This window comes from Alnus glutinosa, chromosome 10 (assembly GCF_958979055.1).
Source record: "Alnus glutinosa chromosome 10, dhAlnGlut1.1, whole genome shotgun sequence".
Taxonomy (NCBI): domain Eukaryota; kingdom Viridiplantae; phylum Streptophyta; class Magnoliopsida; order Fagales; family Betulaceae; genus Alnus; species Alnus glutinosa.
In genome coordinates this window covers 27,475,386-27,503,008 of record NC_084895.1, presented here as the reverse complement: position 1 = coordinate 27,503,008, position 27,623 = coordinate 27,475,386, and the positions used below count along the sequence as shown (strand labels likewise).

The window sequence follows — 27,623 nt, the reverse complement described above, 5'->3', positions numbered from 1 at the left end:
AAATATGTAATGGACCCACACGGCCCTACCCACGTGTCTCTTCTTCGGCAATGTTTGAAGAATGCAAAGGAAATGAAGGTGGCCCGGGTGGGTGGAGGATCAATTATCATTAAAAGAAAGGAGACAAATTCTGACCCTATTGAATCAATTATCATCATGCATGTGGAGGATCACATGGGCATAATTGCCTTTCGAAAGAAGAGAGATGACAATTTAGAAAAAGGGACAAGCGCACAGCTCAACAACAGATATATTTTCAGACCAGTACTAATGGGGAGTGCAGAGGCCCACGCCCACGTGAAAATACACAGCACAGATAAAGCTGCAACCGAAACCAGACAGAGGAATTGGGCCATCGGCAAGGAGTCTTCAAATCACCAATAGAGATTGATAAAAATATTTAAGGCACTCATTCTTTTTCAAGTGCCTGTTCTATTTCCTTTTATTAATGGTTTACTTTTAAAAGTTTATTCTGAAGTTCCAAAATGCGAAAATGATGAGCAAAGTAAGGTTGTAGACCATGAGGTCGGTAATGAGGAAAATAAGAAAGTCAAGCTTTGTGACATTCCTTAAGTTTTAGAAGAAAAAGCCAATCCAACTGCTCGTGTTGAAGAATTTGGATTTGGATTTGATTCAAGACTGTTGGTCACATCATAATCTTAAATGGCTTAAAAAAATGAGAGCAATGTTAAAGAATATAAATCATTTGTGATAATTATTTAATTGTATCCATAAATCAAGAGATTTTGATGATTTAATTATCGTAGATTAAGAGATTTACTAACTCTAATTCAAGAGATATCTTTGTATTTGAAATTATTCAAATTACATGTAAAACTCTATAAATAGAGTCTTGTACTCAAATTAAATATCAATGAAAGATGTAACCAATAAGGCTTTAATGCGTGAATGTAGGTTATAGGCCAAACTACTTTAATCTCTGTATTTTCCCTCTTTCCTTCACCTCTTTATTAATTATATTATCAGTTTCTATAAGCAAAGACCAAATCCATCCTTCCGCTACAACATCTCGCACCATGAGAAAGCCATAAAATGAAAGAAAAATAGAGAGAAAGAGAATTGCAAAGAGAGAATGTAACACCTTAGTCCCATATTAAGAAGAGATAAATAGTTTACATAAAGTGAGTGGTTTATAAAAATACTCATGGGTGCTAAGTCTTACATTGCCTAGTTACTACGTGAAACTGAGCTTTATAATGGATTTTAGAAAAATTTCAAATTGACTAGTCATTTTTTGGTAATAGCACAAATGTTTTGTAACGACCCAAAGAAAAGCACTAGCCACATCTATATTATGATTCAAACCCAAGCTAGATTCAAACACAAATTGCTATCCCTACTATCAATGTTCCAAGGAGTATCTCCACTAGCAACTTCCAAAAATATGATTGAGAAGCATATTCGTTTAGATATAAATTTTTTACAAACTAAGTAGTATGAATTCCTCCAATACGCTCTTTAAATGTGTCATGTGTCTATTGAGTATGTGTGAAGCACACATTTCTTAAAGTAATAATATATATATATATATATATATATATATATATATATATATATATATATATACTTCACGCATGCTAAATGATACATGATACTTTTAGAAATTGAATTAATATATTTTTTCTATGAGTAATGCTACACACACTTCCACTTTTCCATACTAATTTTTCCTGTTGTATTTGACTTGAATTTATAAGTCCATTTTGATAGTGAATTTCCTCTGAGTCGTCTTTGTTAGTGGGTGTTGGCTTGTTAAGCCAAACCACTTAAATCTTGATGTCTTGTGTGATTGATTTATTTTCTATTATGTTATTTTTTGCGCATTGGGATCTCTAAAATTATTATTGTCACAACATTTACACTCCCAAATTTAATAGTAATTTTAGAAATCACCTAAAAAAAATATGAAAATAAATGAAAAAGTAAAAGTGTGTATAACATTACTCTTTTCCTTGCAACCTAATTTATAAGAAATTTTTGTACCTGACACCTATATATAATATATAATTAGACATCTATAATCACTACTTTCATTAAACATCCATTTAGAGCATGCTAGACGCCCGACTATAAATTGTTTCCACCACAAAAAGGAAAGGACAATCAATATCTAATTATCAATAATGTTTCATGCATAACATTTGTACATATTTTGTACAACAATGCTGATGTAAAAATGAAATAGCAATTAACAAACAATTAAAAAAAAATGAAAATCATTTCTACATTAACATTGTTATACAAAGTGTATATAAATGGTGTACATGAAACATGACTCTCTATTTTTTTTTTTTTTTTTATATATATATATATAGCAAATATATCCTCATATAATAATAGTGGAGACACTGGAGAGCATCGTATTCCTCTTTATATTTAGGGTTAAATATTTTATTGGTACTTGATTTTTGAAAACTTTATTTTTTGGTACATGAGTTTTAATTTGCGTCACAGATTGTACCTCAATTTTGGGAAAAGACCGAATTAGTACCTCGGTCAAGTTTTTCGTCCAATATTTAATGATCTGCCACGTGTCAACCTTCAAGAGTTGACACGCGGCACAATATAAAAATAAAAAAAAATTAAAATCTTTAAAAATTAAAAAAAAATTGAAAAATTGGAAAAAGAAACAAAGAAGGGGTGGCCGGCCACCCCATTTTGGCCAAGAAGCCACCTGCTTGGCCGGTCTGGGGTGGCCGAACCCCAAAGCAGGAAAAAAAAAAATTGAGAGCCACCCCCTTATTTGTTTCTTTTTTTCAATTTTTTTTTATTAATTTTAAAGATTTTTATTTTATATGTTTTTATTTTTTTATATTGTGCCACATATCAAGCCCGATGGTTGACACGTGACAGACCGTTAAATATGGGACATTAAACTTGACTAAGGTATCAATTCGGTCTTTTTTCAAAACTGATATACCATCTGTGATGCAAATTAAAATTCAAGTACTAAAAAATAAAGTTGATTGATTTAGCGAGTGAAAAGTACTGTTCACTATTAATATTAGTGAGTATTGTTTATTCACAAATTTTTTTTAATTATAGTAATAAGATTATTAGACTGTATTTTTGTATATTTTCATCAAATTATCTCATAAAAATAACTTTAAAATAACTAAAAAGCAATAAATACTATAAAGCAACTGAAAATCGGACAAAACAACCAAAGCGTCTTGACACTTACCTGATACATGTGGAATCTTTCGCAAATAATGGGCCTCATTAATTATTATTATCTTCTTAAACACAATTATTAGACGCGTCACTGTTGGGAAAAAAGAGAATAGCATCCTTTTTATGGATGATAATTTAAAATTGGTACATGTATGTATATGAAAGTAACATTAGCACATTTTTTTTAAAATAAAATAAAATAAAATAATATAAATATACAAATTTTAAATTCTAACTTTCATTGCCATCGATAATTAATTTTTGGACGGTTCACAACCCCTCAGGTTCGTGAAAGGTCCAAATAACATGTAATAAGAACTAAAAGAAAGAAACCAATGTAACTAGCAATGCTCACATGGCTCTCTGCTCTACTACTGGCGGGCAGGTGGTCACTAATTTGTGAGCTTTGGATTTTGTGTGCATGTGTGAACATATATAGATATTTGATTGGATCAAATCATCGATTTATGTGTATATTGTCTTTCTGTGGCAGGTTTACCATTACTTTTATATGATCCATTAAAGAAATGAGAAACAGAAGTTCCACCCCTGATGCAACCTAACCCAGGTTTACCGCTATTACTTTTATAAGTTGTTGCTGTAAGCTTGCAGGAATATATTCGCGCCTCTTCCTTAAATATATTCTGTTAAATATTGCTCCTATTTCTATGTCACTTGATACGAAACTTCCCTGTCCAGCCTATTGTTCCCTGGTGACCCTCTGATGCAGGGCGGATCAAGAACAAGAAAGATTAATGATTGGTGTATGTCTCACCAAACAGAAGAATTGGTGTCACTCTGTATAGCATTATAAATGAAAATAAACACTCTGCTTTGGAATCAAGTTTTCCATTTATGGTGTTCACTCTGTATAGAATTATTTCTTTTCCAGCCTTATTTAATCGTTTTACCGTTTGACATTAATACATATTTTCATGAGTTTTATGAAAAAAAAAAAAAAAAAAACAGTTTTAACAAGTTCTACGTTTATGACAGTTTTAGTCATAGACTCGTTAACATAGTTAACTATGTTGGTGAAGTTATTAGGAATGTTCTAACCATTTGGCCATAAAATTATTTCTCTTCTTTTGGATATTATTAGATCCTATTAAAAGAAAAACGTTAGTCTTTTTTTTTTTTTTCCTGCTAATTAAGCTAAACTTTCACTTCTATAAAAAGGCATCAAAAAGAGCACCTGACAGAAATAATTTTTATGTACACTACTTTTATTTCTTCTATTGCTTTAAAAAAATCTGAAATTATCATTCTACAAGAAATGAAACGGGTTGTTCTATTAGTCTTCGTGTAATTTTATAGTCTAATTCTAAAAATGCATCATTAACGAAGGTATAAATGCTATAGTCTAATTTTGAAATATTGCGTGTCAATAAATCTGATCGCACTGAGTTATAAACTCCGAGAGACACGAATCAACATTTAAGAACAATGCTCTTACGTAATTCTATAGCATTGTGGGATATTTCATTACTTTAATTTTAATTTCTTATATTCAATTTATTTAATTGTTAATTTTTCAATTAATATTATTTTGTATCAACGATAACTTTTGCACCATGAAAATAAAATTCCAACAATTTTAAAGGTTGAATACAATGGATGCACAAATTCTTGATGTTGCTAAGGTTCTTCTGCAAAAATTAAACCTTTTGATGGATATATATATATATATGGAAAATGTTAGATTTACAACACCAATACAACAACTGCACAACAACCATTACATGAGGGTAGGTCCCACACACTGAGGCCCATCCTCATGTGAGGAGTTGTTGTGCAGTTGTTGTATTAGTGTTGTACAAGAATCAAATCTTATATATATATATATATAATGCTTCAAATATCGTTGCATGTTTTAATTTTTGAGAAATGCTAGAAATATCAATTTTTTTATTAAGAAATGTATACTAAAATAATGTGAAGTTTATTACCTGTAATATTTTTTTATTAATTATTTTAAATATTTTTAATAAATAAACTTTACATTATTTTAATATATTTATTTCTAGATAAAATATTTGATACCCAACATTTTTCTTAATTTTTACCTTTATTCATCACGTTAATAGTCATCAATTATCTCTACTCCATTTTCAATGCCTCGGAGGCTGAGGCTAGAGGCTAGAGGCTGAGACATGCGCATGAGATTCTGCCCTTGAAATGAGTTTTGGAAAAGCTAATTAATAACTATTTTCCCATAAAAGTAGGCAAGAATTAAAAGAAAGAAGACAAATACCTCCGACCATCCCGACAAGAAAAATGCTACAATTACATTTAAGGGAAAGGGAAATGCTACCTTGTACACCGAAATCTCACCCCCATCCCACTCCTCCTACGTGGCCAGCTTTTTTAATCTTATTTAATTGCTTTAATAACTTTTTTGGTTTTTACAACTTTTTTGGTTTTTTTTTTTCAAGCAATAAAATAAGATTAAAAAAGTTGGCCACTTAGGAGGAGTGGGATGGGGTGAGATTTCGGTGTACAAGGTAGCATTTCCCTTAGGGAAATGCTACCTTGTACACCGAAATCTCACCCCCATCCCACTCCTCCTAAATCCTCACACTTTGACGTGAAAATTTCACATCATATTTCTTTCTTTTTTTTTAAATGGAAACTCTCTCTCTCTCTCTCTCTCTCTCTCTCTCTCTCTCTTCCGGTTGGCAAATGAAAACGGAGACGGAGATGGAGAGCGTGCCGGAGACGAAGAATGCCGGCCTGCTCAATGGGATTCGGCCCTTTCCCAGCCAGAACGGCTGGATCCTGGCCGGCTGGTTGGGATCTGGCCCTTTCTCGGCCGGATCCCGGCCAGGATCCAGCCCTTTCCCCGCCAGAACGGCTGGGGATCTTGGCCGACTGGCCTGGATCCGGCCCTTCCCAGACTAGAATGGCTGGATTCCGGCCGTTCTGACCGGGGAAGGGCCAGAATCCGGCCGTTCTGGCTGGGAAAGGGCTAGAATGGGTGGTCGACCGGAGGTGGGAGGGAGAGGGAAGATGGAGGGAGGAGGCGGAGAAAGGAGATAAGGTGGAAAAAAAAAAAAAAATTTGATGTGGAGACAAGGAAGGGAAAAACAAAACGAAAAAAAAAAAACTTGATGTGAAATGTCACGTCAGGGTGTAGGGATTTGGGTGTAAAAGGTTGGATGTAAGTGTAACAACTCCCTCTCGACAACGGTCACATGGCTATCTATTCAACTAGTAGATTTGAATTTTGTGTCCAAGTATGATTCCTATAAACAAATGACTTTACATTTTTTATTTTTAAATAAAACAAAAGAACCAAAAGTGAAGGATTCCGGGTGGTGATGTTTGTGAAAATGAGATGGTCAAACCACCGGCCCTCGTAATTGGTGCAGTCAATCTAATAACGCTAGCCCAAGGAAAGGGCTCCACCATGAGGTCTCTTCAGTCTAGAAGCTTTGAACCATCCACGTGTAAGGCAAAGAGGCAATCATGCACTGAAAATAACTTTCAAGTTCAAAAGAACTTTTTGGATGATGCTTCCATGGAGCGGAGAAATAGTGAGGGTCCTGTTCCGAAAAGAAGTGATAATTTATCAAGATACCATTCAATAAATGTTTAAATTAAAATACTCATTTCTTTACAGAAATTGAATCATTTCTGGTAAAGGTGCACATGCATAAAGATATTAATTGTCTACATATGCAAATATGACTAGCAAAATTTATTATCTATATATGCATATGCAAATAATAATTTTAAAGTATATAAATACATATACGTTTATCGTCAATAAGTTAATTTATGCCCAAAGGAAGAGCCAAATGTGAATGGATGAAAGAAAGAAATTTAATAAAAATTACATATGAAAAAAGAGAGATGGCAATATTCTAGAAAAAGAAGTGCATGCACTACTTAAAGTTGGACCCGGAAGTTCATTCATAATGTAATTGCTAGTAAATTAGGGATGATGTGTGACTCATTATATAATGGTTTTATCACCTTGTATAACTTTTGTGTAGTAATATTTAGGAATCTATGTGTGAGAGCATTTAATGAATAAATTAGAATAAATAAAGTTATGGTTATTATTGAAGTCTTAATACCATAAAGAAATTTATGTGTAATAAAGTTCAAGTGAAAGAATGTTAGAAAGGAGGAGAAATTTCATGAACATTGCCTTTGAAAAAAGAGAGATGACAATCTAGAAACTTCGAGTACGAGAGAGAGTCTCAATAGTATCAAGTATTAAATGAGAAAACAATTGGCAATAGTTAGTCAATGTCCTGAGAACTATTTCCGTCTCTAACAGCTTCCAAAAATAGCATTTAAATTGAAAGCCAGTCAAGCTGTAGTTGAGAACCAAATTCCTGTAGCCAATATCTAGAGAAGTCAATCTTGTGTACAGTGAAGATTGAAGAAATTAGGATCATTGTCAAAAGAAGATAACCATTCAAGTAAAAGCTCTTTATTCCAGGAAAATCATACGTAGCCAGAAGTTGCACTATCCCACTTGCCAGCTCTAAGTACCTAAACGAGGCATCATTTTGGTTGGCTAAGTTTTATTTGTAGCATTCTGTCTGTAATAGTCTGAGTCAGTTGTTGGCTCAATTTAGGTATACACCTTTATGGTGGTTGAATTTGTACCCTTCACTCTTGATTAATGAAAGTTGATCTTTTCTTCAAAAAAAGTACCTAAACGAGGCAGAAACAAAAGAAAACAACTGGGACTTATGACCTTGAGTTCTGCAACCTAAAGTAAGTTTATGTAATATAAAGAATTGTACCTGGATTGAAGAACACTACTTAAATCACCATTGAATTATCTTCAGTTTCACTTCTTCGCTGAATTTGCATGTGAACCTTCCGGTCTTCTGATGTCTGATTGAAAACTCTTGTGATGATAGTTTGTTGGTGGGCTGGGGCAAAGTAAGTACATACAGGAACAACATTAGCATAAAACAACAAAGTGAATAATAATTGTAACACATAGGGTGAAAACCAATTAGTGCAGAAGCCAAATTTTTAATATATGATAGCTCTGCATTTTTCAGTTCAAGAGAAATTAGTTGTTTGGCATAAAGGGTATCACAACAGGTGAAATGGTAACAGGAGGAGCAGAGAATTTTGGCTAGAAGATAAAGACGGGAAAACAGGTCATATTATATCTAACACAAAATAAACATGTTGTAGAATGAATTTTAAAGGTTCAAAATCATAAGAAAATGAAAACAGGTCATATTATATCTAACACAAAATAAACATGTTATAGAATAAATTTTAAAGGTTCAAAATCATAATGGAATAAATATCAAATGGGGGGGAAATTCTGCATGAAAATTGTTTTCATCCGCATTTAATGAAAATCTCAACAAATTTAGAAAAGAAAAAAGCCTTGTATTGGTGTATGATACTCACGGTACGAAAAAGAGAGAGTATCTTTCCAGAATTTCAAGGTCCTAGCATTTGCAATGCTCAAGATCATTTTTCACCACCGCAGAAACAACTTGAAAGTGATAATAACCCATATGCATGAATCATGATGAGAAAGTCCTGTATTTTGATAACAATTAATTCACAAGATAGAATAACATCTTTTTCTCTGATTTCTTCACACAGATTCAAATGTTCATTAGAGTAAAATCTGAATATGTGAACTACCTTTAGGTGAGATGAAGGCTCATCCTAAATTATTGGTCCAATATGTTCTTCCATAAGGATGCACCTCCAACGTGAGCAGTAACTAAAGCATCAACCCCATTTTATTTGCAGATATGCACTATGCAACAGCCCCATTGTATCATCCATTTTTCCCAATTGACTGACCAAATCGTCTTCAATAAATAAGTTGTGCACATAAACCTGGATACAGAGGGCAAAATGATCGCACAATTTGATCATAAGAGCACAAAGAGACGCTGATCAATGAATATTCCTTTGAACCACCAACTGAAACACTTGCAGCAGAGGAGCTTGCCATCAAAGCAAAAAGACACCAAGCATGAGATTGCACCATTTTGTAGCTCTCAATGGAGCTGCACAGGCGAGATGGTTATAAAAAGAGCTATTAAAATACTGAATTTCACAGGAAATAGAATTGACAACAAAAAAATTATAGGAGTGGCCTTGGTGGAGGCGGCTTTCTAGACCATAAATGTGAGACTAGTTTTTTTTATTCTTTATGAAGCGAGAATCTGAATGAAAAATAAACGCCACATAATGGAAAACTACTTCTGGACCAAATAATCAAAGGCCAAAGAACAAACTTTCTAGACCATTCAATAACAGGAAATAAGTTGCATGCAATAAAAGCAAGCACCGTAAAATAAAGAAAAAGAAAGAAGGAATTAATGGTAGAACAATAAGCACGAAATGGCAGAATCAAGATTGAGATTGTAGAATGCTAATCGAATTGGGCATTGTGTCAAAAAGCATCAGTTACCCTTTTAACCCCATCCGACAAAGATGAAGAAGGAGCACCCGTTGAGAAGAAGTGAGTAGAAGCCCTTGACCATCTGCAACTGAATCCATGAGCACACAAGTGGAGTTTGTATTTCATTCTAGACGACCTGCTCCAAAGGCAAGCATCACTTAGAATCCAACCGATTTGGAACCTTCTGGGCTTTTAATTCATTTTTGGTTTTTGAAGGATTAAATTAGACAAATTACTTCAAATTAAAACAAAATTATTAAACGAAAAGAATGAAAGAATAAACAATTGAGCAAAGCATTCTATTCCATCGTGAAATTAGCTAGTTGAAGAGAGAAAGTACCATTAACCCATTTATGTCGGACGTGAGCAATCTTGCGCCATTCTTCTGTTTTCCTATCCCACTCTTTCTCCAACAAAGGACAAGAGGAGATATTTAGAGTAGTAAGGGAGGGAGGTAGCCCGTCTTCTGGCATGCATTGGAGCTTAGGGCAATTCCAGATCTTCAATTCTTCAAGAGCAGTAAGGTGTTGAAGCCCCTTCTTATCCAAAGACTTCAAATTTGGAAAGCCTTCGATGTGAAGATAGGAAAGAGTCGCAGGCAACAACCCCTCATCTGGAAATGACTCCACGTCTTCAGATTGGCCAACGACTTGGAATCTTCTAACGGACGGGAGGTTTTGCAAATCCCATCTCAATCGCCTTGCAAAGAGTTTATCACAATTGGATATGGAAATTGTATTCACATTGGAAGGCAAGCCCCCTTCAGGAAACGACTCAACTTCTGGACAATCTTCCATATGCAATTCCTCAAGAGAGGGAAGAAGTATGTGCATCTTGTCAGGTAGTGACTGAAGACTCCTACATTTCGTGATCTGGAACTCTTCAAGGTTGGGGGCAAACAATCCTTCTTTCAGAAAACTTCCAAAATTAGGGCAGTCATGAATTATAAGATTTCTAAGACTAGGAAAAGCTTCACATTCGTTTCCGGGGTCGAAAGAAACCCATTCCTCCCAGTTCAACATATTCTTGAAGCTTATAACTTTCAAGGCTCCAAATGGCTGCATTGAAGAAGATCCAATGCCATAAAACTCATGACCTACTGTAACAACTCCATTCAACCCAACAATAGATAGGTCTTGCAGAGAGGGTAGTTGCCCAAGTGGTGGCAAGCTACAACAAAATTTACAGTTGTTTAGATGAAGAGATGTTATATTAGAGAATGAATGATGCCCTACCCAGTCTGGAAAACTTTTACCACCATAACCATTGATAAAGAGGCTTCTCAAGTTTGAATGGGGTTGAAGACTTTCAAGTACAATCAAATGACTTTCTAAAGCATGAGTATCATCAACTTTCCACTCCAACACCAACTCCTTAAGGTACTTCCTATCCCTCAAGTACTTTGCATCCTTAGCATCCATAGGAGATCCAACATTTTGCAGGTTCAAAATAGAAAGTGTTCCGTCCCGAAGATTTGTAAGCTTCCCCAGCTCTTCAATGCCAAATCCGCTATGTTTGCCGACGATAAATTTAGTTAATGTCTGAAGACATTTTAGTCTACCCAGATATCTTGGCATCTCCTTCATGTTGTTAGTTCCACTAATATCAAGATGACGTAAATTAATGAGTTTATGCATATCTTTTGGCAAGGCAACAAGATTCCAACAAGAGGATAAATTCAATATCTGCAAATTGCACAGCTTACATATGGAATCAGGTAACCTTTCAATCCAAGTGCAAGAAATGTTCAAATAACGCAGATGTCTAAGTTTACCGATTGAATATGGCAACTTAGTTATGTTTGCATGGTGAGATATAATGAGCACTCGTAGGGTTTTTATCATTGGTAATAAAAATTGTTTTTCGGACAGGATCAAAATACGGTCCGGATTTAATTCTAGGACAGTGTGCAACCTCTTATCCTCGTGAAAGGCCGCAAACTTCTTAATATCAATATTTTTGCAAGAATATGAGAAATGGCGAGTACTCTTGCTTGGAATTTCATGAGAACAGACATCTTCAGGGCTAAAGATGAATTTTTTAGATATAAACTTTGCCAAATCGCTGACAATATCATGCATTACATATTTCTCATGCATTGTATATTTCTCGTCATTGGATCGTTGGAATAATGATCTTGATACAAGAGCAAAGAAATAATCATCACCAACTTCTTCCATTGTTTTGTTTTTGGGTTGCGGCAAAAAACCTTCTGCCATCCATAATAAGACTAATGCATCTTTTTCGAATTTATAGTCCTTTGGAAATATGGAGCAATATGCAAAGCATCGCTTTAGATGTGGTGAAAGATATTTATAACTTAATCTTAGAGCAGGAAGAATGTCAGTCTCCTCAATTGGCAAATCCCATAATTCACTTCTCAATACCTTATCCCATTCATCAACACCTAATTTAGACCATAAGAGAGCCCCAATGGCCTTGATTGCTAAAGGTAAGCCTTTGCACTTTTCTACAATTTGTCTTCCTATTGCTTCTAGTTCTGGATATGCATCAGAGTTGCCATCATGGAATGCATATTTTAAAAATAGAGACCAACAATCTTCTTTGGATAACTTATTTATACGATGAGTTTCACTAGCGAACATGACTAATGCAACCTCCTCATCACGTGTTGTTACGATGATCCTACTTCTTTGTGCCCCAGAGTTAAAGGGTTTGCTTAGGAGTTCCCAATCAGCCCGCTTTCTATTCCAAACATCATCTAAAACAAGTAAAAATTTCTTCTTCATTAACTCGTCTTTGAGTAGACTTTGAAGTTGATCTAGATCCTTATCTTTGGTTTTTTTGATTCCTAATTTCTCAACAATTGTTTTCGTTACCTGAAACACGTCAAATGGGTCCGAAACACAAACCCATGCCTTATGGTCGAAATGCCCCTTCAGCCTGTCATCATTGAAAACAAGCTGAGCAAGGGTGGTTTTGCCAATTCCGCCCATGCCAATGATGGCAATCACTTCCATCTCGTTGCCACTTCCATTATCTGAAAGCAGCGATTTAATTATTGCATTCTTATCGTCATGCCTACCAAAAATACGAGATTCATCAATCAAAGAAGTCGTGGGCGGTCTTTCTGATGGATTCCTTCCAACAGTACCTGGTTTCAGACCTAAGGCCCCTTTTTGGTTTGCTAGGTCTTCTAATTTGTCAACTGCATCTTTTATCTCTCCTTCTATCTTATTGACAAAAAGAGAAGCAGTGATGGAGTGTCGTACCTTACTTGCAATGGTTCCAAATTCAGAATCCAGCTTGAGTTGCAGGTCTTTTGTATCAATCTCGTCCAAGATGTCCTCTGCATAATAGATAACATCTTTCATCTCATCGAGCCACTTTTTCACACTAGTATCTGTAAATTGCTTGTCCTCTGCGTCTTCCACCACTGCATCCACGGACGACAATGCTATCTTCAACTTGTTTAGGAGTCTGTCATTGAGCTTTCGTCCCCGAAACAAGCCATCAAACTCGCGAGATGCCATTCTTTCAAAAAACACTTGGAGGAAGGGAGACAGAAACATGCCTACAACCTCAGCCATGTTATCTTGTTTGTAAATCCAAGGAAACGAAGGAAGCCGATTTCAAAGAGCAGAGCAAAATGAGAAGTCTTTTTTACGTAAGTACACCAAAGAATTGAAGTAGCTAATATATAGGAAACGGCCTTGTGGAGTACGTCACATAATTAATAAGAAATCTTTTTGATTTTGTAACTATGAGAGACAATATTAATTGTGTCGGCAGACCACCTAATAAGCATCTTCGATCTTGCTTTTGAATATGATACGCCGAAATCTCTTTCTTTCTATTTAGATAGTGAAAGTGATCGATCATAGCTTTGAATTCCGTCCGTGGATTGATTAATGTGGCCAATTGTGGTGACCATCACATGCATGCACCATGTGATTGAATCAATGTACGTGTACTTTTCTAAAAACAAAAGAAAATATGATGCCTTTTATTCCAAGCATTAGATACCAGAAGGAATCTGCCCCTTCTTTACTTCTCCGCTGAATTTGCACGCACGTTTCTGATGTCTCATTGAGAACTCTTGTGATGATAGGCTGTTGGTGGCCTAGGGGCTAGGGCAAAGTAAAGCACAAACAGGAACAACTTCAGCATATATGATGGGCTCTACATTTTTCAGTGCAAGAGAAATTGGAATAAAGGGCAAGTTTGCAACAGGTTAAGTAATAACAGGAGTGGGAAATTTTGGCTAGAAGAGAAAGAGGAAAAAAAAAGGTCATAAAAACTCATCTCTCTTAGATAATAGGGTTTTCCCCATAAAAATTGCTGAAATAACTAGAAAAGTCATCCATCTTAGAAAGATTTGATGGAAATTGAATTTCTCTACTTATCAAGTTTATTAAATTATCCAGTATAATAAATAAACAAAATCCAGATCTCTTAGATGATGTTTGTTGACCTCATTTCAATATCCATACAATGAGATTTCACTGATTCCTAGATATGATTATACATGCCTAATTGTAGACAGCAATAGAAAATACAAGCCCCAAAAGACATAAAACACTTTTCTATGAGCAGAGTCTCCAGAGACCATATCCCCTGCAATTGTACTTGTTGGTAAAAATTATTCTGCGCAGAAATTAGGCATCTGCCACTTTCTTTGCAGATATTCCATGTGTAACTGTCCCTTTGTAATCTCCAACAATTAAAGTACATTGGAATTTGGACATGATCAAATGCTGTGTCAACACATTCCTCAAACCCATCTGGTTCTTGTTGCAATTGTTCTGAACAATCAGCAGTATCCACAATAGCAAAGTTAACTCTAGAGATTGACAAACTTGTATAAGTTGTGCGTATAAACCTGGACAAAGAGGTAAAAATGATCAAACAAATTGATCACTAGAGCACAAAGAGACACAAACCAATAAAATGTATTAGTTATGCCTCCATTCACTGAAAATCTTAAGTCTGGAAAGTCATGTAAGATACCATAAAAAAACTCATATCTACATAATAAAATGAAATATTATGAGCTATACAAATGAATGAATACTAGTGTATATCCGTATAAGAGAAATCATGAATAGCAGCATATGGATCTTTGATGCACAGATGTCTAGAAGTAAATAATCTACAAATTTTAAGAATAAGCAATCTTGATTCAAGGGAAGACCACAAAAGAAGAATACTTTTTGGCTGTCGCATTTAGTTGTCTTGTAATTTGTCTTACAAAAAAAGTAATACAACTAAGTACCTACTTGAAGGGAGCAATTCTTCGATTTTCAGCTGGGCTAATGCCATTGAGCAGTGCCTTCCTCGAGTGTATTATGAAATACCTAGTTGGTGAAAGAGAAGAAACCTTGTAAATAAAATCACTTGAAAAGGGGAAAAGATCACAACAACCACCGGAATATGGGGATGCAACCCCAGCAACCTTAATTGGCACATAAGAAACGGAGAAAAAAGCAGAGCACATAAGCCAATCATAGGTACAATATCACATTAGCAGCGATGATGCAACTTAGCTAGATTAATTGAGGCTTGTCTTAATAGCAAAGAACGTAGCCGGCTGGTTGAGAGGAAAGACAGTGGTATTTTGAAAATTTTTACAGGAGATTTAACGAAAAATCCTAACACATGAATGGAATTAAAAAAATTGAAAAATGGATACACTAAATTGACAATTTTTAAAATTTAAGAGTATGATTGCAAAAAGTGATGAAAGATGATGGATGGTAAGTGAAGTTTTCCCTTTATTTATATATAAAAGTAATTGGACTCAAAGTGTTGAGAAAGGGAAGATTCCAACTAATTATTTTCACTTTATTAGATATGGTCTTTAGCTAATTGAACTACCCCTTAAAGTTTTTTATTGCACACACTCTCCTTCAAGAAACAATGCATTTTTTGAACAATCCTTTTTTTATGCAAATGCTAAAGATTTGGATAGAAATGGGAGGAAAGTTTTCTAATTCTGTTTATCAAATGTCATCCAACTTAATTTGAAAGAAATTTAACATGACCTTAAACTCCCACAATCACTGAACTCAAGTCAAAACCATAGGTTGAGGGCACATTTTTAGGAAAAGTCACAACCACAATTGGAAAAAAGTCCGTGGTTATTCCGACTTTCTGACGTTGGTGGTGACAAAGGATGAAAATTCCCATTTATGCCACTGCATTAGATGATACTTGGCCCTAATTAAACTTATATCTGTTTTTAAAGAAGCACGTATATCAGTTTAATATTCTTCCGACTCAATTTAAAGAAAAACTTATTTTTATCGTAATAAACATGGATTCCAATGATGCTCCTAGGCGTCATATCATATCTAATGGCCCCATGCCTTTTCAAGAAACCTTTGCTTTCGTATTAAGTCTATTAACCATAAAATCACAAAGGGCGGCATAATTCAATGGCCCCCCAAAAATGATACTAGATGATGACAATGGAAAACAGCTTGAAGCACCTCATTAATACAATTTCAACCGTCAAAATTGAAACCATCTAGGAATTGTTTAATTTAAGAAAAAGGAAACTACTTGTTAATACTACTAGTACAGTAGTACTCAATGAAAAACAATCAGCGATAATCCCTTAATGTCCTGAGAAATATCTCCACCACAACTTCCAAAAATAGCATTCTAGTGAAAGCCAGTCAAGCTATTATGAAGTGTTCGGAAATTTATTATATTTCTCAACACATGTGAGAAGTGAAAAATAAGAAAGTAAAAAAATAAATAATCACAAAAGATACCAAGATTTAAGTGGTTTTCTCAATGTGAGGCACGTCCACTGGATGAGGTAATCTTGAAAAAAATTCACTATGAAGAAGTAGTACAAAAATATTTGAGAGGAAATTTACTCAAAACCCAAATCTCCAATACACCCAAATCTCAATATCACACGATAGAGATTATTACAAATAACAAGAATACAAATTTTTCTTTTGCTAGGACAAGATGGCGGTTGGCCTGTCCTATGGTCCGAAACCTGCGTTCCATCCTGAACAGAGACTGTCTTTCTATTTTTCTCTCTTCCACTATAGTACCCGTGCTCTCTTGTTCTTGCAGCAACAATCTCTTGAGAAGAATGCCTTTGCACATCAAAGAAAGGATCATCGCTCCAAGAAGATATCCACTCATGTAAAAAAGTTGTCAATCCAGAACTCGGATACTATATATAAGGAATATGTGCCGTCTTTAATTCAATCTCACATTGAGCATTGTCTTCATCATTCGCTTTACTGACCAGACAGAAACAAGTAAAAACAACTAGAACATATTATCTGAGTTTTGCCTCCGACTGCTTGTTAATATTGAAGCAGCTACTCATTTGTTGTCCATGTTACCAGGGAGACATTATGGAGATTTCCGAGCAACTCTGAGCCTGTTTGGTTGCTTGTTTTGGAAATAGGTTTCTGTTTCCAAAACAAGCAAAACCGGTTTTGTCACTATAGCAGTGCGTTTGGCTAGCTGTTTTCAAACACGAAATGGATGAAAACGAAAACAGCTAAAACACGAAATCAAAGAACAACTTGAACCTGTTTTCGAAAACAGATTTCATGTTTTTATCTACGGTCATCAAAACACACGGAGAAAACAAGTGAAATCGGTTTCTTTTTAAGTGCACAGTATTCCTATAATGCATCAGGTTGGACGTTCGATTCCTGGTGCCTTTTTTTTTTTTTTTTTCCTTTCGCTTCTTCCTCAAAATTCATGATTCATTTTCCAAAATAGATACCAGATGAGAGCATCGAAACACGTTCTGTTGGAAAAAAGAAAGGAAAAATTGGTAAGGTTGAAGGAAAAAAGAAGAAGTAAGTACTCAGCTCATCAGAATTCAAAATATTGATTTTTAAGCCCATTGGGGAAGAATCATAAACAAATTTTTGCTTTTAAAGCGGCCCAAAAAAAATTGTACTCAGCTGTCTTTCTAGTGAAGAGAAAAGAGCTTGGCTAAGGTTTCTGATGCAGAACTCACTTTTTGTAAATCCAATGTCATAGAAGAGCGACATTTTTAAAAAGAGTTTTCATATACAATTGTCATTCTTTAGAAAAATACTTTCACAGAGGGTGAATTGGTGAAAGATTTCACACCTCAACTCTTCAAGAGACTCAATAGTGAGTATGAAGCCGACATTCTTTCCTCGAGATCTTTATTGTAATCCATGAACTACAAATTTTCATCTCCAACCAAATGGAGAAAGCTGGCCATCCAAGTAACGGCAATGATTTGAAGAGCATTCTGAAATGCCATTGTCCAAAGCCTAGTAAAGCCGCAAATCTTATGAGCAAAAATAGCACACTGAATAATAATAGCACAAACAAGCACAATGTTACCATAAAACAGTCTTGTCAATATTATGGTGACAGGTTCTTAGTAAACTGTGGCATATTTAGCACAAACAAGAACATCATTTTCACAAAATAGAAAAGTAAAATAATGGGGTGAATCCCAATTAAATAAAAGCCACTTTAACAATATATGATAGCTTTTTATATTTCAGCGTAGGAGGGGTTCCGAGAATAAAGGGCCTTGCAATAGGTTTGAGTGGGAAATTTTGGATATAAGAGAAAGAGGGAAAAAAAGTCATCAAACTTATATCTAACAATATTATTTATAGTTAGTGACATGTAAAATCTTAAAAATAAGATCTGTGCAAAATTATGGTTAGAATTTGATAATCAAACAGCATTAACATGTTAAATGCTAGAAATTTATCAAATGACAAGCTAAAAAAAAGCTTTACAAATAATATGCAGATGCTAGGAAAATGAAGTTTGATTCAGAATATTTATAAGTGAACTACTTCTAGCTCTAAGGGTGTGAAGCTAATTGATTCATGTAACACTTGGGCAGTAGATAAATACGGTACAAAAATAAACATATTCTAGAGTTAATACGAAGCTCTATATACCAAACACCAAGTAAAAATTAAGAGTACTAGATGAATCCTATAACACAGTACCAAACACAAAGGCAAGAACAATAGTCTTTTCCATCAAATCCTAATCAAACTCCAAAAGTTTTGCCTTCTGGACCTGGTCAGAGAATATACATGTCTAAGATCTCTCTCTGATCACTTTGAAGAAGGACTCTCTCCTTGCTCCGCTGTACGCTTCCCGTAGCAATGGTAGGCGGCTGCGCCAGAGAGCACCACCAATGTCAAGGCTTGCGCGTGCATCCTAGCCACAAGAAGTATACGCATTTTAGTATCTCACACACAAACTCACTCTGTTTTTTTAGATGAATAGCTCAAGAAGTTCAGGCCTTTGAAGAGATGGAAGTTACCATGCATGAATAAGCCTAAGGCTTGGCTTCAGGGGAGATCTTGTACGTGAATAAGCGAGTGATGCCCCAATTCCTGATGCCCAAAGCGCCCCTATATTAGCTACTAGTAAAAAACAGGAACATATTAATTGAGAAAGAGGATTATTACTGGCCAATGCTGGTCAGCTTGTGCTCTGAGACCCAAGACTGAATTGCTTCCATCTTGTTTTTCTTCTTTAACCAAGTTCTGAGTATACCAGCGAGTAGAATGAGTGGGGTGGAAGTGGGTAAAAGTCTACATGATGAAGCAATTAAGTATGTCATAGAGCAAATTCCATTCCTCCCTCTATGCAAACTGTTCATTGATGGTGATTAAAAAGAAAAGGCATAATAGATTATAGTAAATGCGGTAACTTCATGATCAATACATGCATGAAACTTTTGTTATAACAACTACTATAGAGATAGAGATCATTGCAGAGTAAAGGAACAAACAGGTTTGATTTGGCTTGTCTGACTTTTCGGGCAACAGTACAAAGGCCAAGATCATGTCAAAAAGTCATAACCTCACAATATATTCAGAAACAAAAACTTAGTGTTTATATAGTTTCACAAGGCGTGTTGTTGGTTTCTTATAATAATATCAAAAGAATGTACAGATATTCTGGTCAAAATATGCTGTAAAAAGAAGCAATCTCTCCAGAAAATCTTGCAAGCAGATGCAAGGGAATGGACCCATGGAGGCTGGTCATGCATGGAGATCATAATAAAATAAGTATGAAATGGGGATAAAAATTCAGCAACAAAATTTATTTTTGTTTGGATCTAATAAAGAAAAACTTATTGAAATGTCACCTACTATAGATTCTAAATAAGGAAATGCAATATCAAAAAGAAAACGTTTTTTCATCAGCAATATAAACTTACACTAAGAGAGGAGCGAGATTTTCTTTTCAGTATTTCAAGGGGCAAGGTGTTTACAATGCTAAGAGATCATTGTTCATTATAGCAAAAACAACCTGAAAGTGAAAACGACCGATGTAATGAAAGAGCCCTTCAAAAATACATTGTGAACAATGAGTTCATAACAAAGACTAGCATCATCTATACCTAATCCTTTTACACAGATTCATACGTTTATGAAAGTAAAAGATGCAGTTCTTCAAGATGAATATTTTAACTACCTGTAGGTAAGGAGAGCGGCACATCTTAGACTATCAACACACGTGCTCTCCCACAAGATACACCATCAATATGAGTAATAACTAAAGCATCAGCCATCAATTAAAGCACATTGGACACAATCATCAAATCCTGGGTCAGCACACTGCTCAAATCCATCTGGTTCTTGTTGCAATTCTTCTGAACCATGGGCAGTAAAGTTATCACCAGAGCTTAAGAAAGGTGTATCAGTCAATTTTGCCAATTTTCTGACCAAGCGCATAAACATATTTCTTCTGACCAAGAGGGAAAAATGATCACACAAATTGATCATAAAAGTATGAAGAGACGCTGATCAATGAATATACCTCTGAACCACCAGCTGGAACACCTTCACTAGAGGAGTTTGCCACCAAAGCAAAAGGACGCCCCAACAAAACGTATATACAGCATTTCAGAGCTCTCAGTGGAGCTGCATAAAAGAGATGGTTATGGAAAGTGCTATTAGGATAATGGATTCACAATCAACAAGGCCTATTGGAAGAGAATGACAGCAGTTGAGAAGAAGATGCAAAAAAATGAGTAGTAGTTGACCATCTGCAACGAGTAGAGTTTGTATATCATTCCGGATGACCTGTCCAAAAGGCAAAACACCACTTGGAACCCAACTGATTTGAAATCTTTTGGGCTTTTAATTCTTCTTTTATCTTTTTGAATGACTTCAAATCAAAACAAAATTATTAAACGAAAACAAAGGAAGAATAAACCTGAGGGCAAAGCACTCTGTTTCATCAGAGATAGTGGCTAAGAAAAAATAAAATAGAAATGATAAATTATATTGATAAATATTAGCTGGCTAAAAAAGGAAAGTACCTGACTCTAAAATAAAGTGGTGACTCTTGCTGGACTCTTAGCTCATTCAATCCGTCTGTTGAAACCAATATATTTGTTGGGGACGTGAGCAATCTTGCCCCATTCTTCTCCTTTCCTTTCCCTATCTTTCTTCAACAAAGGACAACCGTCGATCCTTAGAGTAGAAAGGGAGGCAGGCAGCCCATCTTCTGACATGCACTCGAACTTAGGGCAGTTGTCGATCACCAAATCTTCAAGAGCAGTGAAGTGTTGAAGCCCTTTGTTCAAATATTTCAAATTTGGAAACTTCCTGATGAGAAGATAGGTAAGACTGGCCGGCAGCAACCCCTCATCTGGAAAGGACTCCACATCTTCAGATTTGCCACTGATTGAGAATCTTCTAACACACGGGAGAGTTTGCAAACCCCACCCCAACCGGCTCACAAAGAGTTTGTCACAATCGAAGATGGAAATTTCATTCAAATTGGAAGGCAAGCCCCCTTCAGGAAAAGACTCAACTTGTGGACAATCATTGATATACAATGTCTCAAGAGAGGGAAGAAGTATGTGCATCTTTTCAGGTAGTGACCGAAGACTCCTACATTCCTCGATCTGAAACTTTCTAAGGTTGGGGGCACGCAATCCTCATTTTGGAAAATATGCAAAATTAGGGCACTGACTGATGATAATTTCATTCAAATTGGAAGGCAAGCCCCCTTCAGGAAACGACTCAACTTGTGGACAATCTTCCATGTCCAATATCTCAAGAGAGGGAAGAAGTATTTGCATGTTGTCAGGTAGTGACCGAAGACTCCTACAATGTTTGATCGTAAAATGTTTAAGGTTAGGGGCCCGCAATCCTCCATGTGGAAAATATGCAAAATTAGGGCACCCATTGATTTCTATCCGCGAGAGGAGTAAATCTTGTTCATGTTGGTCTCCAACTGTAAGAGATTCTATATCCTTACAATCCAAGATTTCCAGATGACGAAGCTTTGGGAACAATGGAAAGGACTTGAGAAAACCACAATCGTCCAACGTCAATTTTTCAACGTCAATGTTTGGGAGCTCTAACTTCCAACAGCTGTTGATGCTAAGCTCCTGTATTCCAATCAAGGATTCGTTTAATAGAACCGTATTGCAATTTGTAAACGTCAGTTTACGTAGAGAAGAAGTCCTAGGGATTGAAGCCACCAGCTGGGGACAGTTATAAATGGACAGTTCAGCTAAAGAAGGAAAAGCTCGACCTTCGTTTTCAGCCTCAAAAGGAGACCATTCCTTCCACTCCAACATATCAGAAAACCATAGAGATTTCAAGGCTCCAAATGGCTTCATTGAAGGAGATACATTGCCAAAAAACTGACAATCTATTGTAACAACTCTAACCAACCTACCAATCCAAAGGTCCTGCAAAGAGGGTAGTTGCCCAATTGGTGGTAATCTACAACAAAAGTTACAGTTTTGTAGACGAAGAGATGTTATATTAGAGAATGAGGCATCCCCAACCCAGTCTGGAAAACTTATACCCCCATAGCCTTCGATAGTGAGGCTTTCCAAGTTTGTATACGGCTGGAGACTATCAAGTACGATTTTATGACTTTCCGTTTCCGAAGCATAAGTATCACCTTTCCACTCCAATACCAAATTCTTAAGGTACTTCAAATCCCTCAAGTTTCTGCCCTCAGCATCCGTTGGAGATTCAATATTTTGGAGATTCAAAACAGAAAGTGATCCCCGAAGATTTGTAAGTTTCCCTAGCTCTTCAATGCCACATCCACTATTGCTAACGATAAATGTAGATAATGTCTGGAGACATTTTAGTTTACCCAGATTTATCGGCATCTCCATTATCTCAGTTCCAACAATATCAAGATGACGCAAATTAATGAGTTTATGCATATCTCTTGGCAAGGCTGCAAGACGTTCACAATACGATAAATTCAATATTTGCAAATTGCACAATTTACATATGGAATGAGGCAACCTTTTAATCCAAGAGTTACGAAGGCTCAAATAACGTAAATGTTTAAATTTACCAATTGAGTCTGGCAACTCACTTATCGCCCCATAAGATAGAATAAGGACTCGTAAGCATCTTATCAGCGGTAATAAAAATTTGAGTCCAGATCCGATATCATCAATTGAGAATCTATTTAAACCTATGATAGTGCGCAACCTCATAGATTCGTGATAGGTCTTTAACTTCTTAATATCAAAATTTTTGGAAGGGAACGAGAAATGACAAGTCTTGCTTAGAATTTCACGAGAATAGTCATCTTTGTGGCATAAAGTGTACTCTTTAGAGATAAACTTTGTCAAATCGCTGACAAGATCATGCATTACATATTTATCATCATCATACTTATTGCTCTTGGATTGTTGGAACAATGATCTCGATACAAGAGCAAGGAAGTAATCATCACCTTCTTCTTCCATTATTTTGTTTTGAGGTTGCGGCAAAAAACCTTCTGCCATCCATAATAAGACTAATTCATCTTTTTGGAAAGCATAATCCTTTGGAAATATGGAGCAATATGCAAAGCATCGCCTTATAGGTGGCGAAAGATATTTATAACTTAAAATTAGAGCAGGAAGGATGTCTGTATGTGTAATTGGTGAATCCCATAATTCACTTCTCAATATCTTATCCCATTCATCAACACATAAATTAGACCGCAAAACACCCCCAATTGCCCTGATTGCTAAAGGTAAGCCTTTGCACTTTTCTATGATTTGGCTTCCCTTTTTTTTAAGTTGTGGATATGCATTAAAGTTACCATTCGGGATTAATGCATATTTTGCAAGTAGTGACAAACAATCATTTTTTGATAAATCCGTTATAGGATGATATCTACCGTGCATGATTCTTGCCACCTCATGATCGCGTGTCGTTACAATAACCTTACTTCCTTGTGCCCCAAATTTAAGAGCATTACGTAAGACCTCCCATTTGGCATCATTCTTCTCCCAAACATCGTCTAAAACAACTAGGAATTTCTTTCCTGTCAATCTATCCTTAAGATCATTTTGAAGCTGATCTAAATTATCCTTAATATCACAAGGTGATCCAGTTACTCCCTCTATAATTGTTCTCATGACCATGACCACATTAAATGGATCTGAAACACAAACCCATGCTTTATACTCAAAATGCTCCTTCAGCATGTCATCGTTGTAAACAAGCTGAGCAAGGGTGGTTTTACCAATTCCCCCCATGCCGACTATGGCAATCACACCCGGGCCCGTCTCATCGCCACTTGCACTATCTAAGAGCATCGAGTTAATTATTGCCTCTTTATCATCGTCTCTACCAAAAATACGAGATTCATCAACCAAAGAAGTGGTGGGTAGTCTTTCTGATGGATTCCCTCCAACAGTACCTTCTCTCAAACCTAAATTCTCCTTTTGATCTACTAGAAAATCTAGTGTGCCAAGTAGCTCTTCTATCTGTTTTTCTACCTTCTTGACAAAACGAGAAGTAGATCTAGAGATGGAGTTACGTACCTTACTTCCAAAGTTTTCAAATTCAGCATCCAACTTGCGTTGCTGGGCTTTGGTAGAAATCTCGTCCAAGACTTGCTCAGCATCATAGACAGCATTATAGACAGCATCAACCCACACTTTCACATCAGGCCTTGTAAATTGCTTGTCCTCCGCATCCTTAAGCACTGCATTCACGGACAGCAATTTTATTTTCAACCTCGTTAAGAGCCCGCCATCGAGTTTTTGTCCTCGAAATAAGTCAATGAAGTCGCCAGACGCCATTCTTTCAAAAAACACTTGGACAATGGGAGAGATAAACATGCCTGCAGCTGCAATTGCAATTTCAGCCATGTTGTTATCCTGTTTGGAAATGATCAAAGGAAACGAAGGAAGATGATTGCAAAGGGCAGAGCAAAATGAGACTGGAATGCAAGGTGTCTATAGCTTTTTACAAACACCGAAGAACATGTATATATATAGGAAACAGCTAACGGGCAATGACCTCACAGGCTGCATGGCGCATGCTAATGAAAAAGCAAAACAAGTAATGGACGCACATGGCCCTACCCACGTGTTTCTTCTTTGAATGTTGAAAGAAATTAAATCAAAGGAAATGAATGTGGGTGATTGATGTCAATTTAAAAATATCTCACGGTCCTATCTATTTTGTCTTCTTTGCAAATTGCAACGGAAGACACCAAAGGAAATGTTGCAAATTGCAATGGAAGACACCAAAGGAAATGAAGGTGGGGATCGAGTTAATTTAGTCCGCTACCTTTATTAGATAAGGAATTGAAAAGTCGTTATGAGGATGAATATTCATGTGCCATCGTATATATTTCGTGGAAGAAGAACCCAAAGTCTCTTTATTGTGCAATTGGGACGTCAAAGTGAATTAAAAATATTTTCTACACTTCTCTCATATATTGTATTCATTTTACGTGATAAAAAAAAAAATTATTTGTTTGAGATTAAATTTTACAGCAATTAATGTGTACGTTATGTCATATTATGAAAAAAAAAAAAAAAAAAATCTATTTTGTACGATTTTAGATGCAAACTTATTAGCTACTCCAATTTTATGATTTTTCGTTGAAGTGAATTTATATGTTGAATATGTTTTTCAAACTTATTCCTTATTGTGATGATGTTAATTTTGGTTTATTTAAATTGATTAAGATGATCAATTGAAGAAAGATTGAGGTTAGGATTGAGCCTAGTTGATGAATATTGCTTGCTATTATCAGTCGGGTTTTAATTAATCTTTGAAAGGCTACACTGCCTCTCTACACACATATATTCTGACTTTATTTCAAAAAATGAATTATTTGAGAAATTTGAGTTGATTTTTAATCATTTATAGGATAAATAATTAAGAAAAAGTTCTAAATGAGGATCCCTAACATGGGACCTGGGAAACACATGCCTAAGAAGAAGGACCACATCCCATAAGAGCATTCACAGCAGCTCCTTATTTATTTTTATTTTTATTTTTATTTTTTTTTAATTTATGGAACAAAACTACTTTTTGCTTTTATATCTAAATATACCCTACAATAGCTTCCCTTATCATTCTTTATATCAATTAAATATTCTTTCTTTACAAATATAAGCTTGTACATATCTTCACATTTTTCACAAAGTTTCACCACAATTCCCAATAAAATGCAAAAAGACGAGAGATGAGAGAGGAAAGAAAAATATTTTGTATTAAAATAATGGATAGGGAAGCTCATTTGGTTTTCTACACATTTGGTAGAACTATAACATTCTTAATGTTTAGGAAACTGATAAAATATTTACTGCAAGTAATTTTTTGTGTTTTTTGTACATTTTTTCTATAGGTGGGAAAAGAAATGAGTTACAGAGAAATTGTTTGTAATGCTCTGAAAAGCACTAGTCTTTTGTGGATATTAATTAGTGAGTTTTGGATTCCATTGGTCGAATGAATTCGGCCAATTAAGTGCGATGGAATCCACACCATGTGATTGAATCAAATTGATCAAAGAAAAAGGACACAAGGGAACTGATTTTTCCACACCATTATTTCACAGAGAAAACTTGAAAGTTGACTTGGAGTCAACCAGCTAGTGATGCCATTCATTTCATAAAATAAAATGGCCGACCTTCATTTAAATTTTACAGATTTAATTAACCGTGTATATGTTATCGTTGTTACATCATTTAAGAAAAAAATACACTTTACTCTTGAATGTTTCATCTCTTTTTCAATTTTACCTCCAAATTGAAAAAAATTTGCAATATATTCCAACCAAATTTTAAATTTTTTTAATGTTGCCAATCCACTACTTAAGTTCATCTTTTTTTTTTTTGATAAAAATAGACTCACTTGCGTTGCACGTAGAATTTTAAGAGCAAATCTCTTCAAAATATTCCTAAAAAAACAATTTTTTTTTTTTAAAAAAATAAAAATAAAAATCAATAAAAAAAGAAAAAAGAAAAAAAAGAAAAGTTTGGGGTGGTCGAAGCCACCCCATGTATAGGTCATTTGGGGGTGGTCGACCACCCGCATTTGGCCAGAATTGGGGTAGTTCGCCACCCCGATGGCCTATGGGGTGGCCAAAACCACCCTTGGGTATGGGCGTGGCTCGGCCACCCCCATTCGGCGGGCCAAGGCGTGATGACCCGTTTTATTTTTTATTTTTTATTTTTTTATACAAACATAAACGAGTCCTCACAGTGGCACGACGATTTGTCGCAAAGCCAACATATGGTATATATCTCATAATATATACACCTGGTAAATCAGAGTATAACATATAACTAACTATGCAGCGGAAACATAAACCTGAATAGTGGAAAACACAGCTTATACATCTATTACAAATTATTTACAATACAGAGTCATTTAACATCTATATGTTTAAGTCTTATCAACATAATATTTAAACAACAGGAATGGCTTATACAATAACAAGTGACACGAGCGTCACAAGCCATAAACAAAACCTATAAGATAGTGGACAACTGTGGTCCCACAATTATGACCGTCGCGGCGAGCTTCGGACATAATATCGCAAGTGCATATCTACAAGACCCTCAACTACGACCGGAGTACCTGCAGCCAAAGGAACATCTATACGGTTGTGGGGGTTTGCCACATCCGTATAGGTAGAATTATGAGTTCACCATCTTAACATAAATAAATAGACTAAGACCTCAGAGGTATACTATTTACTGAGTTTTCGCAAAGAACCAACTTTCATTTTCTGGTCATGCGTACACTATAACAGCCACTAATTTATA

At 35.5% G+C, this 27,623-nt stretch overlaps 4 protein-coding genes across 8 annotated transcripts in view; all 4 read right to left on the bottom strand.

Annotated features, from left to right (window-relative positions):
- LOC133879392 (putative disease resistance protein At3g14460) overlaps window positions 1-27,623 on the bottom strand; it is a 154,108-nt gene that overhangs the window by 61,254 nt on the left and 65,231 nt on the right. For 2 of the 4 annotated variants that reach the window (XM_062317957.1, XM_062317958.1), the window contains exon 3: window positions 17,687-17,856. The gene's annotated coding sequence lies outside the window, so the exon portion shown is untranslated. Of the gene's footprint in view, window positions 1-14,014; window positions 14,448-17,686; window positions 17,857-27,623 lie in introns of those variants that run through there. The other 2 variants (XM_062317952.1, XM_062317954.1) reach the window with 1 other exon arrangement.
- LOC133879400 (putative disease resistance protein At3g14460) lies at window positions 7,519-11,232 on the bottom strand. Of its 2 annotated transcripts, XM_062317966.1 has the most exons (6): window positions 9,945-11,232; window positions 9,614-9,740; window positions 8,833-9,206; window positions 8,590-8,724; window positions 7,959-8,090; window positions 7,519-7,701 (listed from the first exon to the last, which is right to left on the bottom strand). In XM_062317966.1, the coding sequence occupies exons 1-2, from the start codon at window positions 11,188-11,190 to the stop codon at window positions 9,727-9,729; spliced, it is 1,260 nt and encodes a 419-aa protein (XP_062173950.1). In that variant the 5' UTR covers window positions 11,191-11,232; the 3' UTR covers window positions 7,519-7,701; window positions 7,959-8,090; window positions 8,590-8,724; window positions 8,833-9,206; window positions 9,614-9,726. The 2 variants fall into 2 exon arrangements, with proteins under 2 accessions (XP_062173950.1, XP_062173949.1); XM_062317965.1 differs by lacking the exon at window positions 8,590-8,724.
- LOC133879289 (putative disease resistance RPP13-like protein 1) lies at window positions 11,234-13,155 on the bottom strand. Its single transcript, XM_062317819.1, has 2 exons — window positions 11,379-13,155; window positions 11,234-11,289 (listed from the first exon to the last, which is right to left on the bottom strand). Exons 1-2 carry the CDS (start codon window positions 13,153-13,155, stop codon window positions 11,234-11,236), a joined length of 1,833 nt encoding a protein of 610 aa, XP_062173803.1.
- On the bottom strand, window positions 21,519-24,866 carry LOC133879288 (putative disease resistance RPP13-like protein 1). The gene has a single exon (XM_062317817.1). It carries the CDS (start codon window positions 24,705-24,707, stop codon window positions 21,519-21,521), a length of 3,189 nt encoding a protein of 1,062 aa, XP_062173801.1. The 5' UTR covers window positions 24,708-24,866.

Bases quoted from the DNA above. Each gene is read 5' to 3' on its own strand.
- LOC133879400 (XM_062317966.1), bottom strand. From the start codon at position 11,190: ATGAAGGAGATGCCAAGATATCTGGGTAGACTAAAATGTCTTCAGACA.
- LOC133879289 (XM_062317819.1), bottom strand. From the start codon at position 13,155: ATGGCTGAGGTTGTAGGCATGTTTCTGTCTCCCTTCCTCCAAGTGTTT. The intron at 11,290-11,378 runs GTAAACTTAGAC...TGCAATTTGCAG, and splicing joins TAAGTTGCCATATTCAATCG to ATATTGAATTTATCCTCTTG.
- LOC133879288 (XM_062317817.1), bottom strand. From the start codon at position 24,707: ATGGCTGAAATTGCAATTGCAGCTGCAGGCATGTTTATCTCTCCCATT.